Source organism: Ochlerotatus camptorhynchus, unplaced genomic scaffold, assembly GCF_037179485.1.
Source record: "Ochlerotatus camptorhynchus isolate MF236.1 unplaced genomic scaffold, CSIRO-AGI_Acam_v1.1 ptg000221l, whole genome shotgun sequence".
In the NCBI taxonomy this organism is placed as follows: domain Eukaryota; kingdom Metazoa; phylum Arthropoda; class Insecta; order Diptera; family Culicidae; genus Ochlerotatus; species Ochlerotatus camptorhynchus.
In genome coordinates this window covers 366,142-390,810 of record NW_027040711.1, presented here as the reverse complement: position 1 = coordinate 390,810, position 24,669 = coordinate 366,142, and the positions used below count along the sequence as shown (strand labels likewise).

Below are 24,669 nucleotides of genomic sequence, written 5' to 3'. Positions count from 1 at the left end.
TAATGTTATACTTAACGATTGAAATACTGGAATACTAGTGTCCCCTACCAAGAGAATTTTTTTGGCCATTTATATGCTACGTGGACAGAAAAAGTATAATTTTTTACTCGCCCCTACGTGAACAAGCGTGGACAAAGACTCACCCTCCCCCCTTTCCTGATGTCCACGTGAACTTATGTATTTATCAAGTTATCTAAAAAAAGATTCGAGTCGTGCCTAACATTTATTATTTATAATTTATAACAATATTATTTTGTACAGATTGTTCTTTGAATCATCAGATAAGTAAAAGTAGATTTCAATTATAGTTCTGATAATTGTTAACTCTTTGGAAGAGTGTCAAATTGTCAAGATAACCGCAAATATTTTCTATACCTTGCAATTTTGTTTTCAACAAAGTTTATTTTAGATACATTCAATTCCAAAGCTAAATCAGGTATAAATCAAGATCAATTCCAGCAAACAAAAGGTAAGATAATATTTACAAGCTACATGTAAATCTAGTGTACTTAGAGATGAATCAAAATTTGCAAATGGCTTAAAATAACTTTATCAAAGATTTTTTTGGAAATGTCCTTAAAGTTCTTTTGGTCCTCCGGAGGCGAACCAGCATCAGGCTGAAAGCCTCCCTAATAAAGAAATCCTAACCTTTTTTGAACTCCCCATTCTATGAAAACGATACGAAAATTTATACAGGCTCGACATCTACTTTAAAAGTGAGCGTACCCATATAAGTTTGTCTAGCCCATTGCTGGATCTTTAAACTCAGATAATATTTTTTCGAAACCTTCTTTAACTGCTTTCAGAAAACATCCGAACCTGCCCTGAATCTACTTAATCATTATATTCATTTTACCTATGAAATAATATATAACTTATTCACGAGAAAACTACGTAGTTTTGGCATCACTGCACTTTTATATTCAAAATTGTCAATCAAGCAGGGAAAAAGCTCTTAGTGTGAACTGAGCAGGAAAAAAGCTCTGAACAGCAGGCAAATGTGAAGTTAGCAGGAAAAAAGCTCTGCGGAGCAAAAAAATGTGAAGCTAGCAGGAAAGTTTTTTTTCTTGCTGGTAGTTCGTCGTTTGATACATAGGCGGCGCAAAAAAAAAAAAAATTTCTTGCTCGAATTTTCCTGCTAGTTTGGCAGAGGTCACTGCGGTTTGGTTTTGACGTTTATTAAACTGTGTTGCCTTTTCAGTTTTTTTTTCTTTGTTGTGTTCTGGGATGTTGGACGGCTGAGACCGTTCACGGTCCATCTCGCCAGTCTTTTCATTTAATGTTGTTTACGTTTCGGTTCAATTTTAGTACAAATTTATTATGTTTGTTCACGCTATTTCAAAACTACCCTAATTTGGATACAATCCACCCAGATCGGTCAAAACTGAACCTACCCAAAAATAAGTCAACTGTGTTGGCAGTGACAAGTTGACAAATCAGTGCCAACATTTCAAAGGGGCGTAATTGCATTTGTAAACAATGGCTTTAGCCGTCGATTTCTCGCGAATAAAAGCTCACTCATGAAAAATAATGACACCAGAAGGTAGAGGAATGTTTCCTCTACCAGCTAGAATTGTAATTTTGGAGAGGTAAGATTTTATTCGCGAGAAATTGATGGCTAAAGTCATTGTTTACAAAAGCAATTACGCCCCTTTGAAATGTTGGCACTGAAATGAACAACATTAGAGTAACATTTGAAATGGGCCTATGTCCAAAACGTAAACAAACCAGAAAATGAATTTTAAATTTTTCCGCCACTATTCAATTCATATTTAAGTAAATTGAAGTATTTTAGACATTTTTATTGTTCACAATAACAATAGTAACTGTATCTCAGTATACAACCTTCAAAATATGCGAAAAGCTTTCAAAAATATATGAAAATCGATAACAATTTAATTTCATAAATTAATAAGCCTTTTTATGAATCTTTCAATGGATAGGCCCTTTTTGTTAAGTCGTTGTGCTTGTCATCACGAATGGTACGCCGAGGGGGGCCGACACATCTAAATCTCAATTCTTGATTCTTAAAAAAATTCACAGTAGTGAATTATTCTTTGGAAAATCATCTTTCATTTCTTGCATCTTCTCGCATCTACTTGCATCGCGCATCATCTTTTTGCAGGAAATCTTCAGAATCATCATCAATCTTCTTTCTATCTACTTAGTGTGCGCGCAGCTAGCCACAGCAAAACACAATCTTTGCTGCAACGGAGATAAAGTCGCTCCCCTCGGGTACACCCATTGCTGAGCCTTTTCGCAACGTCAAATAAATTCAAAACAAATCATCGACCCTGCCTCAACTGTAGGGCCTAGCTTTGGTTTGAAAATTTTCAATCATCGGCCCTTCACAAGGCTTATCAATGAAATGAAATAAATGAATGGTTGGCCGTTTTAGCGTGTGGGCCTATTAATGAATCGAAAAATTTCGTTGAACGGCCGTTTCGAAAATCGAGTTACTTTTAATGATTTTTACCGATTATGCGGAATTTTCCTACTCTATTAGCATAGAGGTAACTCTAAGACCACTGGGTCCCGAAGAAAATCATTATTATTTTTGGCTCACTCAGTACCAGAACAACGGTCCCAAGCAGTCCCAAGCTATTTCACTCACCCCTGCATGTTCTGCATGAATCCACACACCCCTGATGTTATCTGTCAAACTTTCATAGCGAATCAAAACAAACATAGTGTAGTAATAGAATTTCAACTAGAATAGGGTACGTTAATCGTTTGCTTGGGACCAATAGGCTACTAAAGTGGTGAGCCAATTTAAAATCGTTAGTTTCGTATTGATTGTTGCTATTAGTGGCTATCAAGCGATGCTAAAGAATGGTATAAAAACCCGATTTGTTTACGTTTTGGACATAGGCCCATTTCAAATGTTACTCTAGATTTATCGGATTCATGTCGATGTTTTTCGTTTCCCGCATAAACGCGAACCATAAATTGACCTTACCTAAAATGGTTAAAAATTGTTTATAATCCCTGCTAAACTTTAACTGAAATGGTTATGGAACTTTACATGAACGTTTAATGATAAAGTTTCAACCTTATGTATTATGGTTTTTAGGAACTGGACTTTACAAATAATGGGTTGTTAAGAACCATTACCATTCCAAATTCTTGTTTTCTCCATACATTTTCAGAAAGAGAACTATATAAGAACGTTTTTACTTATGATTTGAGAACATTAATGGTAATGGTTATGATAGTCAGTAAGGTCCATTCATGGTTTTGTATTATCGCTCAACTTTACGTGGAATATATCGTGAATTGGTAATCAGTAAATTACAGGCAACCAATTCGCGATATATTCCACATAAAGTTGATCGATGTTACAAAACCATTCGTGGACCTTACTGACTACCATAACCATTACCATTAAAGTTCTCAAACCATAAGTTAAAAGGTTCTAATATACACACTATTTTTATTTCGCTGGAAACCAGCAAAACTTTGCTGGATTTTGCCGAGCTGGAAATCCAGCAATCCTTCCAGCAAAAAAAATATTGCTGGATAACCAGCAAAATAATCTGACATAAAAATGACAGAACTTTACTGTAGAACCAGCAAAATTTGTTGGTTGCTCAGTAATACAAAATAGGAATTTATTTTACTGTATAATCAGCAAAATTAGTGAAGTATTATTATGAGAAAAAATCAAAGATTTTATTTAATTCAAACTTAATTTATTTCATGCTTTAGCATCATAACTGTATTTCAAATTATGTAGCGATAAATTCAGTGAAAATGAAGAAATACTATCAAAAACGATAAAAAACGCCGACTAATTATCCACTTCCTTCTGCAAATGAATAAAAAAAGACGTCACATTACAGATGCACTGTTATAACGGATATTTGTATGCAAATGTACCTTTAATTATGATATTAAATCACATTCAATAGCAAAACACATTGAAAACTAGTATAAAACAATCAAAATAAATCAACAGGCATCAGGCATGCGATAAAGAATCCACTTACGAAATTGCAATCTATTTGACAGTTCCCGTATTTTACTGATCATCCAGCAAACAAACATGTTTGCTGGATTCACAGTAAATCTTAATTTTGCTGGACTCTGTTCAGCAATTCGTTTTGCTGGAAGGCTGATTCAAAATTTGGTGTGTAGTTCTCTTTCCGAAAATGTATGGAGAAAACAAGAATTTGGAACGGTAATGGTTCTTAACAACGCATTATTTGTAAGGTCCAGTTCCAAAAAACCATTATACATAAGGTTGAAACTTTACCATTAAACGTTTTAATATTACGTAAAATAAGATAAAGTTCACTACACTCAAAAATATTACAAAACGTGCACAGCAAAAAAATGTAATATCGATCAACGTAATTCAAGCTGATGTATGAAATAATGATGTAATAGCAATAAGGCGAAGAAATTATTTTTTACTTGATTTGTTTTCCGTGCTGAGCACCAATACTACACAGAAAAAAAAAGGTTGTTGAATATTACATCCAAACAGCTGCACAGAGGTCATTCCGTCGGTTGTGTAATATTACGTTGTACGATGTACATCGATTTTGCGAACAAAATGACATCTATTGATGTAATATTGTATCTGTTTTTTGCTATTACATCATTATTTCATACCGAGTTTCATACATCAGCTTGAATTAAGTTGATCGATATTATATTTTTTTTGCTGTGTACCGACGCCTAGGAGGCAGCTCCCACAGCTCGACCCATCAACTCATGAACCGGGGACCAACGGCTTTACTTCCCACGGCGTGATCAGAGATGCTATGCCTCAGAACATCCCGGTGGCGCTTACTGGGATTGAACCCAGGCTTGCTGGGGTGAGAGGTAATCACGCTTACCACTTAACCACCGGCACCGCTCCGTTTCTCATTGGTAGCCGAAGAGGTTCGGTAGAAAATCAAAACGAGTTTGGTATTATTTTCGAATGGTGGTAAGCTCCAACCGGGGGTGGCATTGCGCATCTCGAAACGAAAAACTTTTTCATACAAGCGTTCGTACAACATGTCTGTCGTTTCGAGATGCGCAATGTGCCCCCGGTATTATCCTCGGATTAAATCCCGATCAAGAATGTTCGACTACTTTGATGATGACGTTAGAGTTGATCAACACGACTCTAAGCAAACATTTTGTATATCATCCAAACAGGGACGGTATTAAAAGTTAATCCGAGATGGAGCTTATCACCATGAGTTTGTATCAAGGTGAGTACACTGATAAAATTTCAAAGATTGTTTTTATGTGTCCCACATATGGATTTTTGTAATGTGAACAACAAATGATATCTATGTATCGGACATATACTTAATATGTGTACATATTAAAGCCATGTGTAACCACACATACTATTCATTTGACTCATAAATTTCATGTGTGCTTCTGGGTGGATTCTGTTTATGCGTGGTCACATGAAAATCATGTGGAATTTCACATGAAAATTAGTCAATCAAAATGTGTAATTGTATTAGTGTAGGAATTGCATGCGGAGACGGTTTTCTGCAGCCCAGTGGCAGGCGCGTAGGCAACATGTTATACGGTGACAGCGGGCCCAGCACACCAAAATAAATTATTTGAGCCCGGGACATGCTGCCTACTGTCAAACGCTGCTGTTGATATAGGCCTTGTCACTGGCCTGGTTTTCTGTCATATTCAGCTCCACTCTTAAATGAATCTGGAGCAGGTAATTTCATTTTAATGAATACATATAAAAAACAAACTTCTCGAAAATGTCACAGAGTGGTTTTAACTCACTCTGCGCGAAAACGTAGTTTCCTCAAAAGTGAGTAAAAGTGCACCTACTCACTTTTGAGTAGCCATACTTCCCGCAGAAATGAGCATGTTCGACTCAATTTTGAATTGTTGCGAGTTACCGTGTTCTCATCAGAAAATCTTAGAATTTAGTACATCAGTGCTAACATTTGAAAACGGCGCAAAAGCCATTTGTAAACAAATGGTTTGTGGGCCCTTTACTCGCTACCCGAAGAACGCCCACGCAAACCAACAGCATCGTCAGGAAGGGGAAAATTTCCCCTACCCGATGTTGCTGTTGTGTCGCGTGGGTGTACTTCAAGTAGTGAGTAAAGGGCCCACAAACCATTTGTTTACAAATGGCTTTTGTGCCGTTTTCAAATGTTAGCACTGTCATGTTCTAAAACAAACAAACGCGTCACTTGTCAAAGTTTTTATTCAGTGATTGGAGTTTTTTGCAAATCCATTTCCAGAACAGAATTTTAGGAACAAAATCGAAATAAGTTTTATTTAGTGCATCTTCTTTAATGAATATGTTAATTGATTTATCATCCAATGAATATCATTGAGCTGATATGCTATTGTTCATATGATTGTCGATTAAAAGAGAACTAGAATGCATAAAACGCAGCGTCTCCGTCGAATCAAAACAAAGAAGTAGTGCAACAAAAATTGCATTTCCAAAAATAGCAACAATTGCATTTGGAAGTGCAGAAGAGTACCTGAACCACAAGGTGTTATTCTACTGGTGGGAGGAAGGTTTTGTTGATGTGTATCACTTGCTTGCATTGGACACCGTCACCAATGGCACAATCATTCAGTTGGTAAGAGCAAGAGAGTGAATTGAACAGCACTTTTAAGCTTACATACAGACAAACGCATTCGGGTAAATGTACGCGCGTGAATGAATTAATCTAATCTTCATGATATAGTTTGTCGTCAACTCACTTGCTACCGAGTAAGGGAAGTTTCTTCGTATGTATATAATAAAAAAAAGTCAATTGATTCAATCGCTTGGGAACAAGTTCAGGTCAATCAGTTAGTCCAGTTTTTCAGAGCACAGTGAGCATAGATGCAGCACCAGGAGCAAAATTAAACGATTTAACATGAAGTTTAACGCTCGTCGAAATGAGTCAAACAAATTTAAGACGACCACTGTGTTCGGTTTGAACAGTTCAATTTGCTCGTTCTCCGAGTTCGCTACCTAGTTGACTTTTATTTTGTGGTATGTACGGGTGCATTTGCGCGCAGCAATGTCGGAGCGTAGTGTTTAGCATTCTTGTTTTCGTCTGGAATGGAAATAGTACACCGTAGTTGTTTGCAGTTTAAAAAGCTCTATAACACGCCTGTTTGTCCATAATTGATGTGTCATTCCGTAATCAATATGCGGCTGTGAGTGGATTTAATATTTAAAAATATCAAAAGTCACACAACCTTTTATCATTTACCATTTTATTATCGCCGTTTTCTATTTACTAGGTACCATCACAATCACCTTGGTTCAACAAAAACCGACGATCAATTGAAGGCTAAATCAGTTCCTCTGTGTTCGGTGAATGATGTTCAGTTGCGCTTCCTCTGCCCGGATGATTTGGAGGAAGTGCGAACGCTATGCCAGGACTGGTTCCCGATCGATTATCCGTTATCGTGGTACGAGGATATCACATCCAGTACGCGATTCTTCGCATTGGCGGCAGTTTATAATTTCACGATCATCGGACTCATTGTAGCTGAAATCAAACCATACACCAAGCTAAACAAGGAGGTATTTTTTTTTTATTTAATCATGTTTTTTAGAAGTGCTCACTTTGATAGTGAAAAGTGTTTTTGTGGGAAAGGCCGATATTCGACTGATGAATCGTTTAACAAAACAAGGAGATTTCAATTTCTTTGAAATGGATTGCTGAATCAAGATCAGTAAACCGATTATCAGCAAACGATATTTTTACCGAAAAGTTCTGCTAACATGAACGGTTTTAATCAGGCTTACAATTGCTCATTACAGCTAAAATGCTATTTTTCGGTATTATGAAACTATGGGATACAATAATGATAATTTTTTTGTAAGATGCAAGAAGAGGTGGTTAAGTTTGTATATGACCCATAAAATTTGTCAATTTTGATTTCAGAAGGTAACAACTAGCGATTAGCTGTAACGATGAGTGAGCAATCAGCGATCATAAAATCGCTAGTTGTGACCTTCTGAAAGCAAAATTGACAAATTTTATATGTCATGTACAAACTTTACCAACTCTTCTTGCATCTTACGAATAAAAAATACCATTATAGTATCCCATTGTTTCATAATACCGAAAAATAGCATTTTAGCTGTAATGAGCAACTGCAAGCCTGGTTTTAATCCCAGTAAAGATATGTCAAACTGATAGCGTTACAGTTCCAAGTATTTTTTTCATACGTGGTGTGGATTAAGGATTGGGATTTTCCGATTCCCTCTTTTTTAATACAGTTAGGCAGAGTTGGCAACGGTCAGTTTGGTCAGTGACGTTTGACGAAAACCAAAAATAAATTGCCGCGGTACAAAAACCATCATTACAACGGCGCCGGTGGTGTAGTGGTATAAGCGTGATTACCTCTCACCCCAGCAGGCCTGGGTTCAATCCCAGTCGGCGCCGCCAGGATGTTCTAAGGCATAACATCTCTGATCACGCCTTCCTTCGGATGGGAAGTAAAGCCGTTGGTCCCCCGTTCATGAGTTGATGGGTCGATAGGTAGGGTCCAGGTGTGGGAGCTGCCTTCCTGGCACGTCGGTAGCATTGGTGCTCAGCACGGAAAACAAGATCGACGGAAAAAACAAACCAAAGGAAAAAAAAACCATCATTTCCATGCATCCTTCGTCATTGACGAAGATAAACCGACAAAAATCCCTTTGAACAAATCGTATCGCATCTTTTACCTTCACTCCTCTTTTTTCTATCATGCATGAACAATGGTTAAGACACAAGTCTGTTGATCTCAACGTTGCTGATTCGAGTCCGTTTTGTACCCATTTTAAGTTTTTTGTGTTGTTTCCAACAATCATCTTTTTTTGTCAAACAATACGGAACGGCTGACTAAAACGTGCAGACAGATCTGAAAGAGAGAAAGAGAAAAAGAGAGAGAGAGAGAGAGAGAGAGAGAGAGAGAGAGAGAGAGAGAGAGAGAGAGAGAGAACGAACTGAGCTAGTTTTTTTTTCACGTCGTAAAGGAAAGAGGACTGTCGTCTGTCTTTATACGGAATTTGTCATGCGCTGCGTGGAGTGCGACGAAGATAGTAATACATAAAGAGCCTGAATTTATAAAGAGACGACATCTTATCCATTTGACAGGTCTTCTGCTCGATTGGAATGACTTTTCATATGACTTCGACAGACAATCGATTGTTCCAATTTTGACATGTCGCCTCTTTATAAATTTAGGCTCTTTAGTAATACAATATTTTTCATCACTGACTTTGCTCTCTCTACGTTGATGATAGACAGCCCTGCAGTTAGGTACCCACATAAACGCGAAACATATTTGTAATCCCTGCTAAACTTTAACTGAAATGGTTATGGAACTTTACATGAACGTTTGTGTGATAAAATTTTATTTTTTGTATTATGGTTAGAAATAATGGGTTGTTAAGAACCATTACCATTCAAAATAGTTGTTTTCTCCATACATTTTCGGAAAGAGAACTATATTAGAACGTATTTACTTATGGTTTGAGAACTTCAATGGTAATGGTTATGGTAGTCAATAAGGTCCATGGATGGTTTTGTATTGTCGGTCAACTTTACCTGGAATATATCGCGGATTGGTTGGTAATCATTAATTTACAGGCAACCAACCTATGTTATTGAATAACACTTGCCCTCAATAAAATGACATATTGATTTAATTATTTGCTAGATACCTTCCACTACCTCCGCCTCGAATGATGCCGGTCGAGTGGAGATTATTACAATGCTTTCCCGATTTTGTCAACCCCTCTCAAATTTTAGGCTGACAAATCGGGAAAAAACCCTATTATTCAGACTACAGAGTTATCACATGTTATAACGGTTGTCAAATAATTGCAAACCACCATCAAGATAGTGCTATAACATGTTATAACTCTGTAGTCTGAACAAGGCATGAGGGAAAACGAAGTTTTGTATTAGAAGAATTATTTTACAAGAAAGAAAAAAACCAACAAATATTGCAGATTTTGCACCTTATTAGTCTTTAGACTTCTGCGCTTAAAAAAAGTAAATAAGTCATATTTTCACACTGGTTATAGAATTTAAAACATTGAACTTCTTAAAATTGTATAGAGCTTGTATTCATAATGGGATTTGTTCAATGTTTAAAATAATAAGTTTATTGAGTAGTTCTTGAGTTTTTATCACTCAACGAAAAAAATAATAATAAAAGTTTTGTTTGAGAATTTAGCTTGCAATTGCAATTGCTTACAGTTTTATACGTAAAAAAAAACATTTAAAAAGTATGTTGTCGTTTCATCATTAGCTTCACCAATATGCCTCGCGAGAAATGCAAAAATATTGTATTCATGACCACATTGATGAATTAAAACCTAAAATGATTTAATTTTTGTTCGATTTAATTATCGCCACGATTACAATACTTCCACTACATACATCTATAAAGAAACAGTCATGCTCGATTGGCTTCCTCAAATTACAGGTCAAATTGGCTCCCCTAATTGTCTCCGCCAGACTTTTAATTAAACCTTTAGTCAAAAGGTCGAATGACCCAAAGAGAAACAAAAGACGAATAGACTAAACGTCGAATGGTGAAAAAAGTAAAAGGTTATATTCAAGACACGACCGTAGATTTGACGTAGGATTACGAAAGGTAGTTTTGATGTCTCAGCAAAAGTATACACGTAGAAAAATGGATTTTTGTTTCAGGGCCTAATGTATTTTGTTATTGATTCAAACATATTGTATCACTGTTGGCGCGTTCAAGCCAGCGCGCCTCTACTGTAGCTTGGGTTTGACCATCGCGTAATACGCAATACGCACCGGCCTTGACAGTTCGTCGTATCACAGTAGTAGTGAGTGAGAATAACCACATAAAGGAAAGATACCCATAGAAAGTGAAAGTTCCATACAGTAAAATCTACTGATTAATTTTATATTTAAACTTATTATATTCAACGCTAGGTGAAATCCTATTTGTGGCAGTCTTATGTAGGTATAAGGTAGTATTTAAAATTAGTACATTGAACTATAATTGGATCATTTTGATAGTGAATCTCAAAAGATGTTTTTCTACATAATTACCTATAACCTGAAATTGTGTAATCTTTATCGGATGCTAAAAGGTAAAATTTGAATTTAATGATAATTTGTTTTAAAACCTACTTACACCTAAATAATTTATAATAATTTATACGGGCAGCTAGTACAAGGTTAAATCATATAATAGTACGGCCTACTCGTACCGATAGAACACCTTTGAACACCGGATACGATTTCTGATCACAGATCGCACACAATAGAACGGACTAAACGTAAGTTAATAAATTAGGTGATAGCATGCTAACTTTGAGTATGATGATAACATTATGTACCAGGATATAATCTAAAACTTGCATGTATCCCGTTGCAGGAAAATAATACTGCGCAACTCAAACATAAATCCTAACTATCGGTCGTCGCTCTGTTTTATTATTATTTCGGAAATCATCCCGTCCGGTAATCTGTTGGCAATTTCCAACAATCACTATTTCAACAAAACATATTTTTGAATCAACAAAATGGTTTTTAGAATCAACAAACAGATTATTGACTCTACAAGCAGTTTGTTGATTCACACATATTTTTCTTTGAATTAACCGAATTATATTTTAGAATCAATACCAAAAATATGTTAGACCCTGAGCCAAAAATATATCCATTTGAATTTAAAAATCATTTCTCTGCGTGTAGTATATATTAAATTGATTTCTTTACTCGTTATCAGTGAAAAAGTTTGATAGGTTGAAATTCGGAAGCAATTTGAGAGTTCTGTTTGTGAGGTGCTCTGTCGATGTCAATGTAGTACAAGCCAATCCTGGACGATATGTCTTGGATACAAGCTCTTACTCTTTAGTTAACTATTTTATCAGTCATTTGTGGTCCTGAAAATGACCGATGGGTTATAAGCTTGGAAGCCAGTTTAGAGCAATGCTGTGGAAATTTGTCCTTGATGTTCTTGGAGATGGTAACGGTGCGGAAATGAAATATGTATTAGGTACAGGGCGGTACCTACGTTTATGCTTTTTGATGAAAATTTTAAGCCTCTTTTTAGCTCAGTCGGTAACGGCGCAGCTACAAAACAAGACCATGCTGGAGGTGGCTGGGTTCGATTCCCGGTCCGGTCTAGGAATTTTTCGGGTTGAAAAATTTCTCGACTTCCCTGGGCATAGCGTATAATTGTACTTGCCACACAATTATACTAATGCAAAAATGGAACAGGCATCGAATGCTCTCAATTAATAATAATAAACTAATATTCGATATGCGATATGCATTAAGCTTGAAATGCGAAAAAGAAGAAGATGAACAGAATTCGACAAGATTTTTTTGCATAGTTCTCTTAATAGCAGGGGCTTAAAATTTGCAACAAAACGCATAAAGTTAGGTGCGGTCTGGGATTGCGGTCAAGCATGTGCTTGGAATCAATATTCGGCGACTGTGTTAGGGAAACAACTTTTCCCATCACGGAAAGGCCTCGTTTTCTGATGTCAAAATTAAGCATTTTCTTGCACAAAACGTTCTGTGCGTTTTGTTGACGTTGATTTATTCAATAGGTAATAAAAAAAGGCGAAAATTGATTGGAGTAATTTCTTGAGATTGTTTTGCTTTTTTTAGCGTTCTGAAGAAAACTTTACAAAGTGTTTCTGGTTATTCGACATGGTCATGTGGTTTTCGGTCATTGGGCGGTGATTGAATGAACAGCGTTCGTTGAGACCGAATGCAATTCATTTTTGAATTCTGTGTTTGGGAAATTGCTTTTCGCATGCAATTGGTGACCATTTTACGATACGATCATAGCAATACTTGCACATTCGTGGAATTTTCAATTGTGACATTTTGAAAAATGATAAATCCTCAGATTCGTAGAATAATTTCCTATCGATTTGCGTATTCAGAATTAAAATCGATCATCTCTGGATCAAAATCAGACCACTTTCATGCCGCGACCGACTTTGGATTCTGAAATTGCACTGCCAATGTTGCCTTAAAAATATATGATATGTTAGATTTTAACATATGGGAACTGACATCCGATTGATGACCTTGAGAAATGTACAACTAATACTCTTTATGAAATGTATAGTGGTCCTGAAAAGGACCGTTTTGTCGGGATGGTTGAGTTATGCTGAGCTATTCGGATGTTCAACACGGATGAGGCTGGCGAGCTGTACGTTGTTTGGAACGAGGGAGACGCGCTTGACATAGATGACCCACTGCGACTCACGAAAATGGATCCCGATCAGTAGCGGTGAGGCTTCTTCCTCCTTCTTCGGTGAATGGACTCATGTGTGCTGCAGCCACAGCTTGCGGGCAGTCTTTCGTTGTGTACAATGTTCAACGCTACGCGCCGAAAGCACTGCCACCACCACACACGGTGATCGAATAAGCACCGTTCAGGAAGACAGGATCGAATTCGATTTTAAAATCTGTGTTAGGGAATGCGCTGTTTGCAGGCAATTGGTGATAATTTTGATCACTATTGCAACAGTTAGACATTTGTGTAATGTTCAGTAGTGACCTATTGAAAATTAATAAAGTGTTCAATTCAGCAGATTCGTAGCAAAATTTCTAATCGATTGGCTTGTTTAGAATTAAAATCCATTCGCTATTGGCAGATTTATATGTGGTCAAAACCTGACCACTTTTCGTAATGCGGTCGATTTTGGTTTTTTGAAATTGCACCCCCAATATGTTGCCGAAAGACGTAATCCTACGTCAAAAGATTGAATGGACAAACGGTCGCATAATTAGAAGGGAGACAAAAGGTCGAATGGTCCAAAGATGGAAGAAAGGTCGACACAAATATGGAAAACAATGTACACAGATATTTTAAGAAAATATAAGAACATTATATTTCTTACAAACAAGCATAGTTCTGTCGAATAACAATGTTTTTTATGGTTTATGCTACTTAGTATTACGAGTATCATTATTTTCCTTCTTTTCATCTCTGCTCGTTTTTTTCTTCTTATAACCTCTGGTTGCATCCTATATCCTATGTTTTTTTTTAAAGCTGATGTTGAATCAATCAGTTTACAAGTTTATTGCAGATTGTATACCGTGGACCGCCGTTAATATAAACGACACTTCGTGCATATTACCGTGGTTCATTTTTAATTTGAACTTCTAGTAATCCTATGGCTATCAGAAAAGTTCCTGTTCCTATTGATCGTGGACATACATGTGGGTGTGCTGTCGTTCAGATGAATGAATTTGGAAGGTTCCAAGATGCTGTTGAGCAGGTTTCCTTTTAAGCAGTTGTTCGAGCTGGGATCCCATCTTCGATGGTAACTGTTGAAGTCACCTCTGATGAGAATTTTACCTTCCATGTGGTTCAGGAGTTTTCGAATATTTCCTCTAATTTCTCCGAAGAGATTACGTCCAGGGAGAACGTGTACAGAGATCAACGTGTGTGGAGTAAACCCACCGACAAACCTACACGAATGAACATAGCTAAAACAATAATATTTAACTAAGCCATGAACCGGCATGCAAAAGTTATAAATTGGTTCGTGTCTGATCTATTCTGTGCAAATTATTTTAATCTAGATAAAAAAAAATCCTATAGTTTTGACGGTTCGGACCACTGCACATTTGAATCGGCTGTTTACGGGCATAAGTCAGAATTAAGTGTCATGTCGGTTTGTTGGTGGTAAAACCTCTGGTTATTCTGATCCCTATGTAAACGTCAAACGCAAGGGAATTAGCTATGCACGCCACAGGTGGCAGTACTACCAACTACGATACTTTTAAATTTACGGTTAAATCGAAGACAACAAATTAAGAAGACTGGCAACTTTGTCAGAATCCAAGCGACAGATACAGTAGCGCTGCACTTGAGTGAAGGTGGAAGCAACGCATAGAAAAATGAGCAAATACACAAACCCTTCTTCTCAGGATGTTATCTTTGCTATCAAATTCGTTCGAAGCATTTACCTTTGAGCGGCAGATGACGCGATTGTACCTGCCTCATAGCGTTTGTATGAGAAAATGGAAGAGTTGCCAGTCTTCTTGATTTGTTGTCTTCGATTAAATGTTTGATCGATGACCAACTTGCGAGTGTTATGTCTGTTTGTCTGTGCTTAAACCTTGCTCTAATACAGCCATTCCATAGCAAAACGATATAGTGGTTATCAGAATTTCATAAGAATTTTTAGTTTTGTTCCTTATCGCAAAACATTAGACCCGTATTTTTTTTTGTCGTTAAGTTCAGCATTTACGTGTTAAGGTCGTCAAAAAAAAAACGTTTTTTTTTTCAAAATTCATTATTTTTTATTTCAAAGATCAAAATATCAAATAAAAGGTAATTAAAAATACTTTTTAGGAAAAATATTATTATGTTAAAAAATTGGACTTTTGCATTGAAAACATTGATTGTATTTGTTTTTTTTATGGTTTTCATGGTTTGTAGACAGCGGCGCCGGTGGTGTAGTGGTGAAAGGCCTGGATTCCATCCTAGTCGGCGCCGCCAGGATTTTTTGAAGTAAAGTAAAGCCGTTGGTCCCCGGTCTATGAGTTGATGGGTCGATAGGTAGGGTCCAGGTGTGGAAGCTGCCTCCCTGGCGTCGGTAGCATTGGTACTCAGTACGGAAAACAAGATCGACGAAAAACAAATTAAGAGAAAAAATGGTTTGTAGACAGAGGGCGCAATATGTTTTTATATTTTCCCTTGAAAATTTAGGCTTTTTACACAATGTATCAAACAACCGATGTGTTTTTTTTTTCGTTTTTGACTAATATTTTTTTGAAGTTATCAAGTTTTGGGTTGTCGCTTAGTACTCCAATGTAACTAGACTACCTTGCGTTTCCATTGAGTTATAGCGACTACTAGTTTACTAGACTAGTAGAATACTAGACTAAAAGAAATTATCCAGAAAGCAACACTGGGGGAATAATAACTGATGAAGTCGTGTTGCCAAAAACGCGAAAGCACTGTATTTTTTTAATACTAGCTGAGTGTGCCCGGCCTTGCTCGGGATTCCATATTAGCTTGAATTTATGCGCCAATTATAAAAAAGCATGCTATATTGTACATTGCCCCCATCTTATCTAAGGGGCTACCCCCTATGACCTCCACATGCCAAATTTGGTTCTATTTGCTTGATTAGTTCTCGAGTTATGCAGAAATTTCTGTTTCATTTGTATGGGAGCCCCCCTTAAAGAGAGGGGAGGGGTATCGAACCATCATAAGAACCATTCCCTGCCGCAAAAAACCCTGCATACAAATTTTCACGCTGATCGGTTCAGTAGTTTCCGAGTCTATAAGAGCCAGACAGACAGACAGACAGACAGAATTTTTTTTTTTTTATATATAGAAGATAGATAGGACATCCAGGCCTCATCAAGAAAAATGCCCTAATTACGCCTAGCGTATACATTTCTCAAGGAATCATAATGATAATGAGAAGATGATGATGAAGAAGAAGTAAAAACAAATAAACAACAAAGTTGAAGGGGGCCTCTTCATTTGTTTTCACAAACCATGCTTCTCCATAAGACAATGAGGTTTGAAGGAAAATGATGCACAGGGAAGATTGAACGTGATAAAGATGCACTTTGTTGAATTCGATATTAAATCTCTATTAATTCCTATTCTCGTATATTTCGTTTTAGGATCGAGGAATCCTGTCGGAATCAATGGGTCGTGACGCTGATATAGGATATATCCTGTCGTTGGGCGTTCATCGCAAGTACCGTCAAAACGGTATCGGATCTCTGTTGCTAGATTCCCTCATCAACCACCTAACGACGGCCGAGCGCCACAAAGTGAAAGCCATATTCCTGCACGTGCTAACCACAAATCAAACCGCCATACTTTTCTACGAACGACGAGGGTAAGTTGGTCTATTAATTTATAAACAATTTCAACCCAGTTTCTAGGAAAATGCTTTCGTAATAGGTTCGTTCTTCACTCGTTCCTGCCTTACTATTACTCGATTCGGGGGAAGTGTAAAGATGGCTTTACGTACGTATCGTACCTTAACGGAGGTCACTCGCCGTGGACGTTATAATATCCTTTTCAAAATTTGGAACATACCTATCTTCAAGTATTTACTGGTTGCAAGTGTTTTGGCTTTAATTGGTAGTTGAGCATGCTTACACATTAACATTTTAATCGCGCCGTCATGCACTTTACGGTATCGTATCATTGTTAAACGTTTCCATTTTCTAATCAAGCTTTGCGGTACTCTGTTTGTCACTATTTTAATTATAATCGCATGCGTTTGTTTTTATTTTAACATATGAAGTGAGTTGTATTGCTTCCAATAGTTACTAGTAAGTGATAAAAGTGCAAGAATTAATGTTATGTTTTACGAGATATTATTGTATGCTCGCACGTTTGTTTTTTGGTTTTATGGAATTGAAAATAGATAATAATAATTATGCTTAAGATTCGCTGAGTTATTGTTTTATTCATTTTCACCTTTTATTTTATCGAACATACTTTAACAGTCTGGAAAATACCACATTATACAACTTATTTGCTCTAGATAAGTATTTAATTTCAGACCTATTATCATAGAAGTTATTATATAAAACATTCGGAATCATAAGGGCCTGACTGCAGTGATCAATCTTCTTACTCTTTTGTTAGTTACTCGGCTAGATTAACATTTCGCGGTGCGTTTACTCAGTTTACTGTTGCTTTGCTCACTTAACTATAGTTATTCAAAGATTATCGATCATCGTAGTTAGGCGCTAATGATTTTGAACGCTAGATACATCTTTTTTAATAAAGTGCTGTCAAATTAATCCTTATTTTCTAATATCAATTATATCAATTACCAGTTCAGAGATGTTCATAAACTACGTACAGTTTCAGAGGGATTTTAGACTCTCTTTTTAAAATTCATATGAATCTAATTACTTATAAATGCACAATAGTCCCATGTGAATCTTTGATGAAAATGAGAATTTGGAATCTACTGTTGACACATTCTACCAATAGACAGTGTTTATTTCGATAGCTTTATGCAGGGAAATTAGTCAGATTTAGTCTTGAACAATTCTTAGTTTTTATGGACTCCTTTTTTACAGAGCGAATTGAATTCATTCACGTTTGCGCTTTGTGCATTCACGAATCCATCGAAGCTATATATAGTGTCCTGCGCCGCACTGAAATACACATTCTGTGCGCCATCAAAGCAACCAGTTTTTTTTCTCTTTTATTCTGACATTTTCATTTTTCTTCCGTTCATACAGTCTATTTATAGACTAGACAGTTTAGGTATATACTAAAAAGGGTCTCCTCTCGTCTCAAGTATAGACATGCGGCTGCGAAACCCGCAAATTTGGTAACCGAAAACAATTGTTTCAAATTTGGCTACACTTAAACATGTTCAATCGATTCGTGAGTCATCACAAAAATCAAGACAATCCGGTTATTACAAATTTGGAATGAGTGATAAATTTCCTTTACAAACTTATCAAGAGTTTATATCAATTTTTCTTTAACTATTTATGTTTGTATTACTTTTGCGTGAAGTTAATGATTTACATAGTTGAAGATGCTTATTTCAAATAACAGACTAAAGTGGTAATTTATATGGGATAGATGAGGAGATGAAAGTATACAGTTGATAGTTACGTTAGAGTACCGCAATCTATTCAGCATACTGGGACGATGTTTTACAGTGAGAAATATTCAATGTGTTATGTCTGTTTGTCTGTGGTAAAACTATGTTTCATTCAATCAGACCTCATGGAAAAAAGTCAACAAAGTTTCGGCTTGCTGAGCGACTGTTCTTGAAATTTTGCCTTTTCCTATATTTTTGAACTTTACTCATAAAATAGCATTCATAAGGGCAATGATCGATTCTCTTCATCGATTTTTTCTTATGTTCATAACTCGTTTGGATTAACATTTCTCGGTGCGTTTGCTGTTACTTAAATTTAAATTACATAAAAAAGCGTATTAGCATAAAGTTCAAAAATTTGTCAAAAGTTCTTGTTCTACGATCTAAAAAAAATATATAGAGTTTGAGTATAATTTCTTCGAGATATTTGAGTTTGTGACACTTTTTGGAATTACTCAAAATTACTTTAAAAAAAGTTCCATGTTTATTTTTCCCAGAAAGATTTTATTTTTTTTTCTACAACTTTGTCTCACGTCATTTCGATCATGAGGGAAGTTGTTCTGTTTTAATTCAAGAAGGATGCTTTTATTCAAGAAGTATGCTGTCAGATGCACAAGAGTTGCGAATTCACTACCACGCGGCGCTAGTGTAACATTTTAGCATAGGCCTTCAGATGAACAAGACGAATGGAACAATAAAGTTTAGATATCGCAGCGCTAGTATAACATTTGACTAATTACTTGCTCTAACTTGAGAGTTCATCCAGATAGGGTGTTTTCATTGGTAAAATTGTTCGTATGGACAATGCCTGATGCTGAACATTAATGTTGGGAATACCAGCCCACGTGGCCAGTGATGCCACATATCCAGATTTATCTATTTCGACTTTTAATGTTATGAAATGTAAATAAAAACAAATGCACACGCTTGATTCTGACTGTGATGCTAATTTCCGCTCGTAATGCATAAGCTTTTTCCATGTAAAATATTAAAATTCAATAAAGCCTGCCCATTGGTTTCATTAATTTGACCTATTACTGGCGGTTTATCAAAGATTGTAAGTATTTTAAATAAGCGCTTGAAATCACTTTATGCTTTGGCGATAAAATGAACAGTTCATAATGTGTACATTTTACCTCCAGCACTGGTTCAAATTACCCCCTTTTTATGTTCATTTTCTCCCATTACATGTTCATTTTACCCGCATACATAAAATCAGCTTTGTATTGAGAGATGTTGAAAATACAGGAATTATGAAAATTTTTAGGCTTAGACATTGTAGTTATCTATATAAATGGCAGCTTTACTGTTTGACATACATCCAAACCCAAATGTTGAGGTATTTAGTGTTATGTGCATGTTTTCTCATTGCTAACAAATCATTAACAGCATTCACTGTGTCGTGTTCGCTTTTGGTGTGCCCTGTTATTTATTGCTTTTAAAGAGAGTAAACAAAAATACCCTTAACCAACGGCTATACTGATCATCTGAAGTATTGGTGCTCGTTGGTGGTAACTGCTGGAGGACTTTGCTCCTGGCTTAGCGGACGCATCCGGACTGCATTTCGTTGGGTTTGTTATCGTACCATATAGAGGTTCACATTCACGCAGGACAACTAGAGTGGCAAAGCAGGTCTTCTCCAATCGTTCTCCTCCAGCCCCGGTTATTCGTTTTAGTCAAATATTTAGGTTCGGCAGAGCACAAATCTTGAATTCACGATAGGCGAAAAAATGACATGTTGCGCAAACTGTAGGCGCATCGGTTTTAAATTATCACATATTTAGATTCTAGCAAATGCAATTGTTGACCAATAATTATTTATTTATATTTCCGTTTTGTAAGTAGAGTTTTAGGTACGATATATGTATATTTGATGCGACATATCCTCATTTTATTTTAAATGACAATCCAACCGATAGTTGAATAATATAATACAAGTTGAAGCTATAGACACGCATAGTAATAGACCCGCTAAGGGGCCGTTCATAAACTACGTAGACAGTTTTTTGGAATTCTTGACCCCCCTCCCCCTGCGTAGACAATTGTCCATACAAAAGTTTTAAAATTTGTATGGGCCGTGGATAATTTTCAACCCCCTGCCCCTCTCTAAACTGTCTACATAGTTTATAAACAGCCCCTTATGTGAATCTGATGTATCCAGAAAAACTATGAACGCCAGATGATTTTTTTTTGTAAGTTTATTTTTGCCAATACCCGACGCTACGTTAGGAAAGCAACTCTATCTATAATCTATCAACATATGAGAAAAGACCAACGGCTTTTCCTCTGTCCTAAGGAAGACGTAATCAGAGATTTGTTTTCAGAACCACTGGGGAAAGAATAAGTCGCCCTTGTAATGGATTACCGTCAGCTGCAGGCATGGAAAATCATTTGCATTCATTTCATACATTCATTTACATTCATTTGCCTCTAACTTTTTTCTTCAACAGCATTCCGCAAAATGATGCATAGAGCTTTTGTAGTTTTGTTATTAGCTACAACTTTTGTTGATAAGTCAAATCCGTATCTCTTATGCATGACGAAGCAGAGCGAACAGAGCCACTACTGTTTTTTAGTGAATGTATTTTACATTCACTGAAAAACAGTAACAAGTTCTGCCCGCTCTAGTTCGTGATGCATAAGAGATACAGATTTGAGTTATGAGCAAAACTTGTAGCTAATAACAAAACCTACAAAAGCTCTATACATCATTTTGCTGTTGATGAAGAAAGTTAGAGGAAAATGAATGTAAATGAATGTATGAAATGAATGCAAATGATTTTCCATGCCTGGTCAGCTGTCAGTTTCACCTTTATGGGGAAAAAGTAATTAAAACAAAAAATGTATGTATGAAGATTTCATATGTTTTGTAAAGAATTTATATTTTAGAAGCGAAGCAAGGGAACATTTTTGGTACATCAGGTCGGTAAAAGTTAATGCTATTATGTGTACCAAATATTGTATTCGAAAAAAGTTCTAATTTGGTGAAAATCATAATTTCGGGGTTTTTTGCATACAAAATAAATCGGCGTTACTTTTTTTTTACTAGCGACATCTATTACGAAAATCAACCATGCTGGTCAGCGGCGCCGGTGGTGTAGTGGTAAGTGTAATTGCCTCTCACCCCAAAGGGCCAAGGCCTGGGTTCAATCTCAGGCATAAAATTTTCAATCTGAGGAATAAAATCTCTAATCACGCCTTCCGGGAAGTAAAGCCGTTGGTCCCCGGTCCATGAGTTGATGGGTTGATAGGTAGGGTCCAGGTGTGGGAGCTGCCTCCCTGGCGTCGGTAGCATTGGTGCTCAGTACAGAAAACAAGATCGACGGAAAACAAATAAAAAAAAAATCACACTTAGAAATTAACGTCAACTTCGGTATTTTTTTACTATCTCATAAGCAAGTTAGTTCAGCTCGGTAATATTTAGGCAATACAATTAAATTATTTTAACAGCATAATTGTCCCGTTGTCGAGAAGCAAGCTTGCTCACATCATCGACGCAGTTTGCAGGCTTGGTACTCTGAGAGTTAAAGCTACTGTAAAACGAAATCCATACTATAACTACCAGATTTGATAATTTTCATAAGATCCATTATGTTTTGAAATTAATGTTGAACAAAATACTCTTAAAAATATCGGTCAAGTTTTTACCGAACGTTATGCTGGTCAGATTTCGGTAAAAAAATTAACGAACATGACAATAATTTCTGAGAGTGATTGTAATAAAAGAAGTGAATTGATTTTAAAACTCAATCCCCAAAGTTGCATATGAGCGACATGAACATATGTTTAGCTGTATATGATTGTGTTTTGCGTATAAAACTAAAAAAGCATTAAGGGGCTGTTCATTAACTACGTAGACAGTGTTTTGGGATTCTTGCCCCCCCCCCTCCCGTGTAGACAATTGTCCATACACATTTTTTTAAATTTGTATGGGTTGTGGATAATTGCCAACCTATCCTAAACTGTCTACGTAGTTAATGAACAGCCCCTAACATGATTGGCCATCCTTGGTCAGCAGTATGATTGACCACCTACAGCAAAAAATGTAAACTTATCAAACGTATTCATGCTGATGCATCAATGAAAACATACAGTCTATTAGATTACTAATACTTTTTTTCAAAATAATGCACCCTAATGTGCACCTGTTTCGACTTTTTCATTTATTTTTTGCTGTGCAAGCAGGGTATCAAAACACTGAGAGCAAGCAACAATATAGACAAAACACATTGTCATGACAATCTCCCTCTGCAACATAACTTGATCGGAACGGTGGAAGCTTGTTTGCAACACACGCGGTGGCTGATGCTTATGTTATGTCATTCCCCTGTTCCGATCAAGCTATGTCAACAACCGCGTTTGTTACAGACAAACTATCTAACAATTTTATCTTTGATGCTTGCCGTTAAGGGACACCCGCATTAGATCCGGACTGATTCGTTGCGGCAAAGTGACAGCTAAATCTATTGTCTAACTGTCAAGTTTACATCAACGCAACACAAACGGATCTAATGCGGGTGGCCCTTTACTGCTCACCCATTATTATTTCGCTCGTATGTGGTATGTGATTTTGTCATGATAAAGACATTTTTGATTCCCTTTGTGCAAGTAATAATGACGTTTATTTCTGAAAATCATTTATTTCTGCAGGTCGTTTACCATGGATGTTTATAGTCGATGCTTTGCATGATCGAGAGTAAACCAAATTTTATTTTTAAATATTCAGTTATGATTCTCTTGGTGAATTGTAATGTACATGCTATAAAAATTGAAGCATTTAGTTTCATATCAATTGCCTTATTCACTTATCATACCGGTGGTACACATTAAATTGGCCTTTAATTTTCTAAAACAAAAATAGTCTGATATAACTATATATAAAATAATTGGATTCCTCCTAAGTTATCGCAAAAAAAAAACAAACAAGAAGATAAGAAGTAACAATGCCAGAGTTGTGAAATTGTAGATGCAAGCGACTATTCGTGATAGTCTCTGAACAAAGTTGTATCATACCTATTCAAATGAGTATTTCGCAGATGAAAGACCTTCCCTCGATATTGGAAAAAACAAATAACTCTAATTAGTATGTATTGAATCAAGGGATTATTTATTAAAAGATGTGAGCATGAGTTGTGCTCTTAAGAAGAGAATTTAATGGTTATGCCAAATATATAACGATATGAGAAAACTGTTGTGCTAGTTAATTGGTAGTGATTTATCACATTCATTAGTGTTAATGCAACATAATCAGTAAGTCAGTGACGCCTAAACTCTGAAAAACCTGAATTTGTCCACCTATGGTGAGAATTGACCATCTGAGATTCTTATTTATTCAAAGTCAGTTAAAATTGCACAATAATTCAGAGAATCGGACTGCTCTCTCACCCCAATGGGTCTGGGTTCAATCCCAGCCGAGGTCGGTGGGATTTTTCTGAGGCACTCTGGTCACGACTTAACTCTGCTCCGCAATCTTGGCACAACGTAAAGCATGGCCGGTCTAAAAACTTGTTTAAATATTAAAAGTTGATTTGTCAGGCAATGTTTGGATTTCCTGTTTATAAGAGGATACACATAATTTATATATTTATTACATTTGACTTGAATGACAAATAACACGAAGACTTCTTCCTTTAGCGGAAATGCCTGTGTCATCAGCGAATAAAGATTTGTGGCAACCCTGTGGCAAATCAGGGAGATCCGAAGTGAAAATGTTATGCAATATAGACTTCTCTGACGTTTGTGAAATGCGCAAGTATTAGTGCAGAACTTGGGGTAAATTATAAGTATTAGTGCAAGAAAACCTTTGAATTCACCCAAAATTCTGCACTAATACTTGTGCAATTCATAAACGTCAGAGAAGTCTATAGGCCCAAGAATGCTACCCTGAGGAACTGCTGCTCTAACAGGTAGTCGATTAGATTTGGAATTTTGATAATTTACCTGCAGAGTTCTGTCAGTTAAATAATTTTGAACTAATTTCATAATATAGAGTGGAAAATTAAAATTTTTCAATTTAGCAATCAAACCTTCATGCCAAAAACTGTCGAATGCTTTTTCTATGTCTAGAAGAGCAACTCCAGTTGAGCAGCCTTCAGATTTGTTTGACCGAATTAAAT

The 24,669-nt window shown here is 36.4% G+C and overlaps 1 protein-coding gene across 2 annotated transcripts; it reads left to right on the top strand.

Annotated features, from left to right (window-relative positions):
* Positions 1-6,236: 6,236 nt before the first annotated feature.
* On the top strand, positions 6,237-23,741 carry Naa60 (N-alpha-acetyltransferase 60). Of its 2 annotated transcripts, none has more exons than XM_065225099.1 (5): positions 6,237-6,575; positions 7,231-7,516; positions 16,590-16,810; positions 16,876-16,986; positions 20,034-23,741. In XM_065225099.1, exons 1-5 carry the CDS (start codon positions 6,520-6,522, stop codon positions 20,143-20,145), a joined length of 786 nt encoding a protein of 261 aa, XP_065081171.1. In that variant the 5' UTR covers positions 6,237-6,519; the 3' UTR covers positions 20,146-23,741. The 2 variants fall into 2 exon arrangements, with proteins under 2 accessions (XP_065081171.1, XP_065081172.1); XM_065225100.1 differs by lacking the exon at positions 6,237-6,575 and adding an exon at positions 6,609-7,143.
* The last annotated feature ends 928 nt before the right edge of the window (positions 23,742-24,669 follow it).